A 12,500-nucleotide genomic window follows, 5' to 3' on the forward strand; every position below is an offset into this window, starting at 1 on the left:
TAAAAGCATGTGTGCATCATCACCATGACATTCATTGAAGTTTGATATATGTAAAAATGAATTTGAACCCTATTTTAATATACAGTAGATCTAATAGTAATAGTAATACTAATAGCAGTTGCATTGTGTATTTCTACACTTAATAGTTGTTGTACTTATTACAAACAAGTGGTAAGTGTTACAAGGTATTAATCATTTAGTTAATGCAGATTACAGATATATAATTTGTATTTTAGATTTTTACTAATAAACTATTTGTGCATTCCAAGAGAATCTGTGCCTTGTGAAATACAAGAGAGGGACCCCAAGATACAAGATACAAGATACAAAATTACAAGCCGAGTCACACTAGAACTGAAGTCTGAGAAACAAAAACAGTTACCGCTAGCCACCTACTTGCAGCAGATTTTACATACCTAAACACGTAGGCAATTACTGGGGCAATGGACTTACAAAACCTCCTCTGACTATGTCAGCATTTGTAGTTTTTAAACATATTTGCAAAGCACATCTAAGAACGGGTCCATGGCCGATCCATCTATCTATAAACGTCATGCAAACAGAGGCTCTTTTGGTGACGTCCTTCACGTAATAACAATTGAACATTTGTTACGAATTGTTTATCTTGTAGTTGTAGCTCTGCTAGTACGCTGCACTACTACTGACTGAAATACTGAAATACTGATAGTGAAACGTAGTCTTCGAAACTTACGAAACTAGATTATTTAAACTAAACATGTCAGTCGTGTACAAAGCATTCATTCGGAAAATTGATGTACTGGTTCCATCTAAGTTTCAACCCGTGTGGAATCACGCTGCAGGTAGGTACTTTATGAATGAAGTTCATTTTAGAACGGTAGAGGTCAACGCAAACTTGTTTATACTTTTACTATTATGAATGGTTAACTTATACTAACTGATACCGAGTTTTGCACATACCCGTTGCCAACGTGCGATTATGGAGGAGATTTCACCTAAACTTGTAGTTGACATCTAACTTGCAAAAACTCAGCAACTGCTGGCAGTGCTGCCGCAGCGCAACCGCAAATTTTGCGACAAATTGCAATAACTCGCGTCACTGACACTGACAGGTTCCCGGGCCTAACTCTAACCTTGTAAGTTGTAGTTGTAGCCCTTCTCGCCTGCTACAGTACATGGCCATACTGGTGGGAAATAGCAGTAAATCTTTTCTTTACAGTGTGGCTGGCTAGTTCGTGTGCACTCACTATCGCTCATACTCATAGTCATAGTCATAGGGTCTATGTCCCCCAGGGTACGATCCGGTATACCGGAACGTACCCTGGTAACTATCTGATATGGTTAGGGTTAGGGAGTAGGCGTATAGGCGACTCCCTAGATTCGTTAGTGGAGTAGGCGAGGTACGGTCCGGCATATTAGATAGTACCAGGGTACGTTCCGGCAGTACCCTGGGGGATATCTAGACCCTCTCAGCCTCACTATCGCACAAAGGGTCGTTGTCGTATCAGGTACAGTACTACTACTACATATATGTACCCGAGGTAATTTTAGGTTGTTTATAGTATGATGTTTATATTTTTATATGAGGTATGTTTAGGGTTAGGGTTAGGGTACACTTCTGTAGTACAAGTCTGGTACACTATATGTAGTACCTGATAGGCTGATACGACAACGACCCCTTCGGCCTGACTATCCCGGCCACAATTTAAATCGGGCATAGTCGCGTGTTTGAGTTTTGGATATTTCCGTTGGATCATTTTCATATAAGATAGCTATGCGATCTATAAACTTTTTATTAAATAAACGTTTATAAACGTTTATGGTAATAAGATTATTAATGCAACCAATTGAATCGTCTATAATCTTATTATATAACTGTTTTTATTTTAGGTCCAAAGACTGTCTTCTTTTGGGCACCAGTATTTAAATGGGTACGTCTGAAATTAAGCAATCAATGACCGATTTTTTATATATGGTTTTGATGTATGGTGAAATAAAGCATTCTCCGATATTCTGCAATTCTGTCTTCTGTATTTAAATTTTTAATTAAAAAATATTAATTAATAAAATGTACAAAAGATTACAATGTTATTGACGTAGTATTTTGTGTCTGTTTGCACTCACTACTCTTCCTGTTGCAGGCATTAGTAATCGCAGGGATAAGTGACCTTAAACGCCCTGCAGATAAACTTAGTGTCATGCAGTCCGGTGCTCTTGCTGCTACAGGTATTAATAAATTGTCTTTTAGAAGCATATAGGCACTTACTGTCTAGATAATTAACCAAGTGGCTAGAATTGGGATGATTGTGTCACGGTGTGGCATGCCACCTTACGAGCCAGCTAATATCAAAGACAAACACGAAATGAGACAGCAAGGTCTGGCTATATAGCAGGCTGCACAGTTGCTGGCAAATACCTATGGTTATATGGCGAAACTACCTGTACAGAACAGACACCTGTTTATAAAGGATGCTTTAGGGCATTACATGGCCTTCATTGGCAATGCATGGCAGGGACGCAAAGTTTACTGGTCTTATTGATACCTGATAATTCTGTTTTTAGGCATTATATGGTCGAGATACTCGATGGTGATAAAGCCCAAGAACTACAGTCTGCTTAGTGTGAATGTGTTTCTGGCTGCTACTGGTCTGTATCAGCTCTACAGGATATATGAGTATGTATCATCGACAAAGAAGCTAGAGAACATACTGCATCCACGGGCACTTGGAACGATTCAGAGACTAAAACAGTCTAATATTACTAATATAAACTGAACTGGGAAAACTCTTACACGTGAGGTGGTGCCTATTAAATGGTTTAAGTTCATTTTTTAATTATTCAATATTTACTGTTGCTGGTTGTTTTATACAGCAAGGTGGGTATTTGTAATTTGAAACATGGGTGTCATCCAGAATGCATTCCCCATATTAACTGTCTTGATTCTCTTTACAGCTACCAACAACATCTGAAAAAGATGGAAAAGATTGAAAGTTAGATGGCGGACATGTTACTGTGATCAGATTGATAGGAACTATAACATTGCAAAGCTTGGGAGGATATGCATTAAGGCAAAGCTAATCGAGTAGTTTGATTCATGACTTGAGACATTTATTCTCAAAGGTGCCAAACGTTTGTTGGGAATTGCATTGTGATCGATATATTCTTACAAGTGATGCAAAATAATGCAGTTGTGACTATGTAGATAGTGTGTAGAAATAATATATAGATATCATTTGTTTGGAATAAGAGAAATATGAAAAAAGTATTTAGTATCAGAAGTTGTACACTCTTTTGCATGGCTTTGGCTTGACTATTTTTTCCGTGGATTAACCAGCCAGTTTGTTCATTATTGCTGAGTATCATTAAATAAGAAGTCTTTACCACTGTTCGTATGGGAAAATTGTTTGATTTTTGTTATCTATAGCACGTTTTAATATGAGTAGTAGCATATTGCTATGGACATATATGAATTTATTATAATAAATACGAATTGTAATAAACCTTACTGTGTTATGTGTTCCTTTTATGTAGAGTTGTTGATATAACTAACAATAATTGAATAGAAAGTAAAGATCTCTCTTTGAGATTATTTATCTCTGGCAAAGTGGAATGAATGTGTAAACTTTTATGTATAAATAAAAACTAGTACGATATTATTATAACAAAAACAATTACTTAAATTCTGTAAATGCCAATTTTATATGCCCAAAAACGTGTTATACACAGGCTATTTCATTCATTAAAATATAATTGCATTGTTGTTTAATCACAAGTTGCATTTTTACGCACCCATTGTACACAATTGCCTACATTAGGTGTGGGCAACACATCTGAAGTAAAATGATCTTACATCTACATTATACAACTTTATATTACTCCAAATCATTAACAATATATAATATATAATATCATAATATATAACATCTTCATACATTCGAAATAATATGGAATTAAATTGCAAGTTAATAAATTGGTTTGTTGTTTTGAAAATAAATTGTACGTTTAGAAAATGAATTTTTACAATGATGTGAAGGAATATTTATATCAGGCAATTATTTTGGAAAGTTGTGAATTAATTTGCAAGTTAATAAATTGATTTGTTATTCTGTGAATTGATTTTGAATTTAAATTTCTCGAACAATATAAAGTAATTTGTATTTTTATTAATTAATTTAAAATTGTGTATTTGAAATGTTTGAAAATGATTTTTGAAGGGGATGGCTTTCCATAAAATTACACTGACATACGGATACAAACAAAACAAGTATAATCAGTAACATACAACAAGAATCTGATTATATCATTACGTTATCTAAGTAACATGCGATACATACAACACATAATATTTACTATTACTTTATAAAAACCAATGGTTGGATTATTGTAACCCATACGCGAGTTGGAGGCCAGTGGCATGCTACCCGTATAATAACAACTTTACCAATAATAAATCACTGACTGTTTTATGTATACATTTCATACATAGATACGAGTGCTAGCCAACATGGGATATCATTATGTTTCCTCTGCACATGTTATAGGCCTACCCAGTAATACTGTTATATTATTCTCTATACACATGATGATGATGGGAGTGTCTGATGAGTGGACCAGCTAAATAAATGGTGGTTACCGAGTTTGGGCCCATCCCCTATCCTGGTGGAGGAAGACACAGGACAATATATTAGCTCCCACCTTTGCAGCAATCTATTGTGGTCATTCCATACTCATATAACGTCATGTGCTTATAGTTAGTTATACCCCTGTCACACCTTCCCGCGATCACGTTCGGGCTCCCACTGCGACCTGAAAAGTATGAAAGCACGAGGAAAAGCGCAGTCCAGGCGTGGCAAAGCGAAATCCATGGCGTGGTGTGACCGCGGTGTGACACCATGTAGCTTTACAGTAGCTTACAGTACGCTCTTGACTCGTTCCCAGTTTGATCTTCAGTGCGCTCTCAGTGCGCTCCCACTGCGCTCAGTGCGCTCTCAGTGCGCTCCCACTGCGCTCTGTGCGCTCTCAGTGCACTCCCACTGCGCTCTGTGCGCTCTCAGTGCGCTCCCACTGCGCTCTGTGCGCTCTCAGTGCGCTCCCACTGCGCTCTGTGCGCTCTCAGTGCGTCCAAGTAGCTCTCGCTGCGCTCTTACTACGCTCTCAATACGTTTGCAACTCGCTCACTGCGTGTGCGCGGCGTGTATATATAGAGCCTCCTGCGATCTTCAGGATCAGTATACATTCAGCCGCTGTAGTAGCCTGTAGCCTGTAGCAGTAGTAGTAGCCTGTAGTAGCCTAGTAGTGTATGCACCATGCCAAAAAGAAGAGGCAGGGGTCGAGGAAGGCCGTCTCCATCGTCTCCACGGTCGTCCAGTCCTGATCCATCTGAGCGTAGCTGTAACCCGGCCCCATTATAAACCATAATAACCCATATAACTATAACTGTAGTACAATTAGCACATTCTGCCCATCTGCGGCCATGATGAAGAGCAGATGCACACTGAAGATGAAGCTGTATTTATACAAAAATGTGTGTGGGGGGGGGGTCAGTGGAAGTGGGATCGTAATAAGAACGCTCTGTGAGCCTATTGCAAACGTGGGAACAACGCCTTGGACGTATTACGAGCGTCATAGTCTCAGTGGCAGTGCAGTGTGGACGTAGAATGAGGGGAAACAAGCCAAGAAAGCGTAGTGGAAGCGCAGTGGAAGCGCAGTAACGGCGCAATAAGAACGGGAGAGGCACGTATGGAGAGCCAAATGAGCATACAGCAGTCGCAAACCAGTCGCAGGAGACGATTTCTGCGACCCCAAGTCGCTTCTATGCGTTGTTGCTACGTCCATGCTCATGTAGTTCGCTTTGCGCTGCCACGGTGACTGTATTGCGTCATTACACCGCTCATTACAGAGCGCCGACCCGCTGCGCTTGTTTTGATCCGGACCAACACAAGCGCCGAGGTTTGGCGCTCAAGGTAGCTCATGGCGACCCTCTTCCGTCCTTGACAGTTTCCACTGCGTCTCAACCAGTTACCAACTCGTTCTCAGAGACCTTACCGCGCTTTTCCTCGCGCTTTTCCTCGCGCTTTCCTGCTTTTCAGGTCGCAGTGGGAGCGCGAACGTGATCGTGGGAAGGTGTGACAGGGGTATAAAGCTGTTCATGCCGAGAATGTAATGGGATAGACCAACATCCTAGCAGTTTTAACATCTAAAAAAATATGAGTGAGCATGCCCCTGGCCTCGGATAGTGAGATCAGCTCACTTCTCTCAAAACAGGTCCAATTTTCTCATCATTTTCAAACTTTATCAATGTTCCTGTATGCAATTTCACAATAATAAAATTTTACAAAAGAAAGGAACTTTTTTTGGTAATGTACAGTGAAACCATGATCTTGTATGAATATATTATATCACATAAAAATAATTGGCTTGAGTTGTCATAAAATTAGAACATTAATAAAATCCTGTACAATGACTAAGTTGTATCATTTACACAAAATAAATGTGTGAGGGCTAATTACACCAAAGTGAATATTGTACAAAAAACTATACAGTGACTTTCACAATCAGCCATAATTGATCAAAATTGGCATTAGTGATATTGTGAACCTAGCAATAAAATGAATACATTCAAGATAACCCTATGTACTGTATACTCTACCATGGAACCTTACCTCTAAAACTGATAAAATAATTGCCCTCCTGATAATGCGGAGACTATGATAGAAACTACTCACAATACTGGCACTCTCTATAGAGACTGCATATTATACTATCATATTTAAACTAGCCTTTTATTATTACTCTTATACCGAAATCAGCCTATTAAATTCTCGTTAATAGTATATAATTAGTTATAGTAACTAAACATAATTAAGGGGTACCCTCCTTTGATTATGTACTGCTGATATAATGGTAGGGTGTTCGGAGTAATCTGCACAGTATGTCCTAAATCTTGCGGATTTTAAGAACAATTGCAGAAAGCAGCAGCAATCCAATTGTCCATCCAAAGATTACAACAATTCCTAGGCCCACTGTAAGATATTCTAGTCCCCAGCCTGTCAATAACAAGAACAGTAATAAGAAGCAAAGATATAATTTTCTTAGATTTTATATATTGTCCTTCTTTTGCACAATATTTCATCATATCAGTGGTGATAAATGGTGTTAATGCTAGGTGGCAGCACCTCTCTAACAGAGCTGGACAGAGAGAGCCAGAGAAAAGAGATAGAGAGAGAGAGAGAGAAAGATAGAGAAAGAGAGAGAGAGAGAGAGCGGCAGACAGAGAAAGAGAAATAGAGAAAGAGACAGACAGTATGCAACAGGGAGGAGGGATAGATAGAGGGTGAGAAAGAAGGAAATCAAGAGAAAGGGGGAAGAGAGCAAGAGGGAAAAGGGATGTGGAGAAGGTGAAAAGGAGAGCAATTCAATAGAGTGTGGCATAACCTAGTTTACGTAATCATGCAATCAGTAGAAGAACGTACCTCTCAGCAGTATACCACGCATGGCATCTGTTGGTATGGTCTGCGGCAGAGCAATAGAAATGTATCTCAGTGCGGATGGCATGGCCTCCAATGGCCAGATGATACCTTGTAAACACGAAGCAGACTCGTTAACAATTGTTACAACAGTAATATAATAAATGCATTATTGGTTGGTATAATGTGTTACTATCTCAGTGCAATGTAATTTAATATAAAGTTTTACATGCCACTCTAATGAAATCACAAGTGACGTAATGGGCATGTCAGGTTGAGATGAATTGATAATAATTTACTAAACCAATTTGCAGCTGCCAGCAAAACAGTGGCTATTCCATCGAACAAAGTTCCACGTGCTGTCTCTACACAATTCTATTACTTATGAACAATAGCAAACTTCAAATGCCCACAAGAATGTGCCTCTAAAGGGCACGAGTACAGAAATGGAAATGCTTAAACACATCTTCGCTCACCACTGAGTAAGACGCATGGGTAGAAGGAAGCAAGAGATATCTGAATGGCTGAATATTCTTCATCACACAGCGACGATATGAGGAAGCCTAATGAAACACAATCGCTATATTATTTATAATATAACCAAATTACACAGCAATCTATAAATAGAAAATAGATAATGATATATACCTGTTTATTAGCATAACTATAGGTAAGCATTGCATAAATAAATCCAATGTATACTTTTAGATACGGGTATCAGCGTATATTTTGTAAGGCCATATAGTACATATAGCACAAACGAAACAAAACAAAATTTATTGTACAGTAATAGTGAATAATAAAATACTTTAATACTGCATCCTTGTAATTGAGAATTACAAATATTGGGTGCAAGGGAAGTGGAAATAAACGTCAATAGCACAACTTGAATTACAACCATGAAGGACAGCACAAGCAATATATTCAACTGTAAGAAATGCCAGCTATTATTCTATACAGGTTATTATTTTGTTATTATTTACATGGAATGATAAAATATTGTCTTAAAACCCCTCTCTGAGACTAATGGTGATGGATGGAATAGGCCTACCCTGTAATATACAGCTATAACATGCATTTAACTATTCCACCCACCGACTATATCTATTCAGATACGTAATATAATTGAACTAGAGCACTCGGAGAGCACAGACCTCCGCCAAGGCAGCTGAATTCTCTCAATGTGAAATTTTTTATTAATTAATTTAAAATTGTGTATTTGAAATGTTTGAAAATGATTTTTGAAGGGGATGGCTTTCCATAAAATTACACTGACATACGGATACAAACAAAACAAGTATAATCAGTAACATACAACAAGAAACTGATTATATCATTACGTTATCTAAGTAACATGCGATACATACAACACATAATATTTACTATTACTTTATAAAAACCAATGGTTGGATTATTGTAACCCATACGCGAGTTGGAGGCCAGTGGCATGCTACACGTATAATAACAACTTTACCAATAATAAATCACTGACTGTTTTATGTATACATTTCATACATAGATACGAGTGCTAGCCAACATGGGATATCATTATGTTTCCTCTGCACATGTTATAGGCCTACCCAGTAATACTGTTATATTATTCTCTATACACATGATGATGATGGGAGTGTCTGATGAGTGGACTAGCTAAATAAATGGTGGTTACCGAGTTTGGGCCCATCCCCTATCCTGGTGGAGGAAGACACAGGACAATATATTAGCTCCCACCTTTGCAGCAATCTATTGTGGTCATTCCATACTCATATAACGTCATGTGCTTATAGTTAGTTATACCCCTGTCACACCTTCCCGCGATCACGTTCGGGCTCCCACTGCGACCTGAAAAGTATGAAAGCACGAGGAAAAGCGCAGTCCAGGCGTGGCAAAGCGAAATCCATGGCGTGGTGTGACCGCGGTGTGACACCATGTAGCTTTACAGTAGCTTACAGTACGCTCTTGACTCGTTCCCAGTTTGATCTTCAGTGCGCTCTCAACAAGCCCCTGGCGGAGGTAAATATGTTAAAGATAATAAGAAGCCTATTTACCATATGCCATACCACCAAGTCCTTGCAGCAGAGTAAGTAGGAACACCAATACAATTGAGCCCAGATGGGGTACCTGCACAAAAGAGATATTCAAGAATTAGAGGCCCTGTTGTCAGAAACATTATAAATGGTTATCGGTTATGCAGGTTATGATCATGAGTGTCTTAAATTTAAAAATTCGTAACTTGTACATGACACCTCTCTTCAAAGGTAACTACATTTTATAATTATAACAGTCATAACTATCTGTGAGGTTTCTGACAACAGGCCCCAGAACTAGAGTGTGTACTAACATTTCTACCTATAAATATAGGGTAGCTATGTCCATCCACCAAATAACACCCATTGAACACTCATGCCTAACAAATAATGCAAACTAATTATACAGGAAGATACAAGTGCTTTGATAAGCCCCGTTTTGTCTGGTAATAGCAGATGGCACTAAACATAAAGTATGCTACGTGTTTGCAATGGTTTTATTTAGCAGCTTAATTTAAATGCTAAACTGCTGCATGTATTCATTTCTCATGTTTATCACTTCAGTAAATTGTATCATCACCAAAAGAATTTTCCGTGTTCTCATTTCTATAGACCTGCGTTAGCAACAAGGTTCGGTTTTCTAGACAGTATACATAGACTACATTCACAGTATACATTCACCATCCAGCAATCAGCCACCCAGACTGGCTCAATAATCAACCAAATTTTGTAATTGTAAAATGAAGATTAGAAGTTGGTGAGCTAGTTGCTTGATGAGGCGCACCTTAAATATTCCGATGGCGACAATGAGCAGCAGCGATATTTGCACGACGAGCACAAAGAACTGCGAGCATATGTGAGCAATCATCACTTCAACGGGCGTGACACCTGTGAAGAAATATACAACTGCATCAGCATCACAACCACGTCGTAGCTAACTAGACATAAAGTACAGCACTTTGAGATGTTATCCAGTTATCTAAGTGGCAGATTACATGGCTACGTGTTAATAAAGATGGCTTTTACACATAGTATTGTTTAAACAGATTAAACACAATATCGTTTTAACATAACATGTTCAAACAATAAGCATGGATAAACGTGGATAAGCCTTTATACAATTCTACAAAAACATAAATGGTCCTAACTACAGATCATATGGACTATAAAGGATCATTCTGCATATGCACACATAAACACACAGATATATGCTTGCAGAAGAGCCATTAAATGCATGAACTGAAAACATGCATACACATATATAGATGTGCCTACGTGACTCATAAACTCTGTCGACATAACAAATATCACATATCTGATGGCTATAATATATATATGATACAATAGAACATGAGCTACAATTAACTGTGATAGAAAATAACGAACTTATTCAGAAAATCATGCTAAGATAAATAATTACAATACTATACTCTGGCAAATATGCACACATAAAATACTGTTTTACCCACGAAATCACTTCACTTCACCCACTACAACCTACTTCACACATCTAGAATTTAAAAAATCATATTCTACGCACCAGCTACCATGCTCCTGTCTAGCAGACCCTCTTTGCGTTCTGTGATGAATGACAAGGAGGTTAAACCAACTGCCATGAAAAATGTGACTCTGAAAGAAAAATGGCCCAAATTATTACAGAAATACAGACACTTCTAAATGCTAGACTAGTGTAAGAATTATACTATAGTGTTGACCATTTGGTCGAATCATATGAATTTAATAATAGTGATTATCATAGTCACTATAACAATCAAACAAAATATACGCACGTGCAAATAATGCCAGGTGCCATGTAATCTGTGAATTGTAGAGAGGTATCACCATACACTGGATCCTCAAACTAGAAAATAAAATAATTAGGATTTTTAGGATTGTGCAAATGCTTTAAACTCACAGTCACACATTGGTAAAAACCTGTGGGCTGCAAAATTAGATTGGTTAAAAATTTCCAAAGTTTCAACTTCTAATTATCCACACACATTCACACTCACGCAGCTAGGTCATATATATATTAGATTAGGGAAACGGCTTCTCTGTTGTCTGACTAGCAGTAGAAATAGCCTTCATTCTTCCCTCTACTGACAGACTACAAGGGGTTTCATCCAAAGTCAGTGTAAATTTAGCAACATACTTTGGCTTGTACTCTGTGTATTTCACAGCCTGACCTTGGTAGGGAGACTATAACATCAATACACAGCCTGACACCTATCCATCTAAGCTCCCCTGATATTTTTACTCGGGCCTAATATTTTCAAAACAACAATATTACTTGGTATAATCCCTGATTATATAAACAATGACAATATCCCCAGATAACATGCTGACGTTGGGCCAACGTTGGACCAACGGCTGTCTTCAGCTCATGCTAACGTTGAGCCAACGTTGGCTGCCAACGTTGGCCCGACGATGGGCCGACGTTGGCCCAACGGCAGTCAGCCAACGTTGGCCCAACGTCATATTGCCAACGTTGGCCCAACGTCAGACAGCCAACGTTGATCCAACGTCTTTTTGCTCAGCGTGCCAACGTTGGGCCCAACGTTGGCAGCCAACATTGGCCCAACGGTGGCACGACATTGGCCCAACGTTGGCCCAACGGCCGTCAGCCAACGTTGGCCCAACGTTGGCCCAACGTCATATTGCCACCGCTGGCCCAACGTCAGACATCTTTCCATCATCACGTCACGATCTTTCCTAACGCACAGGCTCACACCTTAATCGGAATATCTGCTGCTCCAGGATTAAAACCCATACTATAGAGGGTGTTACGGGCAAAGGTCTCAAAAGCTGATAGCAACTCCTGTGTCAGTGATAGCGATATCTGCTGATCTGTAATGATTATTAGTTTAGTTATTATTCATTGCTATAACTAAAGTGAAAATATGGCGTACATTATGCTACTATGTCATACGATGTTGACAGTGCATGATCTGTTACCATGTGTATCCTTACCTATTATTCACCAAATACAATTTAATGCATAAAACTCTGCTACAACACAGGCTGCTGAAGT

At 38.7% G+C, this 12,500-nt stretch overlaps 3 protein-coding genes across 3 annotated transcripts in view; 1 reads left to right on the plus strand and 2 right to left on the minus strand.

The window, feature by feature from the left end:
* Positions 1-548, minus strand: part of LOC106808304 (selenocysteine insertion sequence-binding protein 2-like) — a 17,352-nt gene extending 16,804 nt beyond the window's left edge. Inside the window, exon 1 of the mRNA XM_014810961.1 lies at positions 454-548. The gene's annotated coding sequence lies outside the window, so the exon portion shown is untranslated. The remainder of the gene's footprint in view (positions 1-453) is intronic.
* Positions 549-609: 61 nt separating this feature from the next.
* On the plus strand, positions 610-3,481 carry LOC106808305 (mitochondrial pyruvate carrier 2-like). Its single transcript, XM_014810962.1, has 5 exons — positions 610-821; positions 1,870-1,910; positions 2,121-2,205; positions 2,542-2,653; positions 2,932-3,481. The coding sequence occupies exons 1-5, from the start codon at positions 737-739 to the stop codon at positions 2,972-2,974; spliced, it is 366 nt and encodes a 121-aa protein (XP_014666448.1). The 5' UTR covers positions 610-736; the 3' UTR covers positions 2,975-3,481.
* A 1,550-nt stretch (positions 3,482-5,031) lies between these two features.
* Positions 5,032-12,500, minus strand: part of LOC106808309 (ABC transporter G family member 20-like) — a 16,731-nt gene continuing 9,262 nt past the window's right edge. Inside the window, exons 13-20 of the mRNA XM_014810969.1 lie at positions 12,201-12,316; positions 11,260-11,330; positions 11,010-11,098; positions 10,254-10,357; positions 9,491-9,563; positions 7,922-8,008; positions 7,452-7,556; positions 5,032-7,025 (exon numbers count right to left, since the gene is read on the minus strand). Coding sequence (XP_014666455.1) covers positions 6,916-7,025; positions 7,452-7,556; positions 7,922-8,008; positions 9,491-9,563; positions 10,254-10,357; positions 11,010-11,098; positions 11,260-11,330; positions 12,201-12,316 — 755 coding nt within the window. The 3' untranslated portion in view covers positions 5,032-6,915. The remainder of the gene's footprint in view (positions 7,026-7,451; positions 7,557-7,921; positions 8,009-9,490; positions 9,564-10,253; positions 10,358-11,009; positions 11,099-11,259; positions 11,331-12,200; positions 12,317-12,500) is intronic.

This window comes from Priapulus caudatus, unplaced genomic scaffold (assembly GCF_000485595.1).
Source record: "Priapulus caudatus unplaced genomic scaffold, Priapulus_caudatus-5.0.1 Scaffold267, whole genome shotgun sequence".
NCBI classification, from domain to species: domain Eukaryota; kingdom Metazoa; phylum Priapulida; class Priapulimorpha; order Priapulimorphida; family Priapulidae; genus Priapulus; species Priapulus caudatus.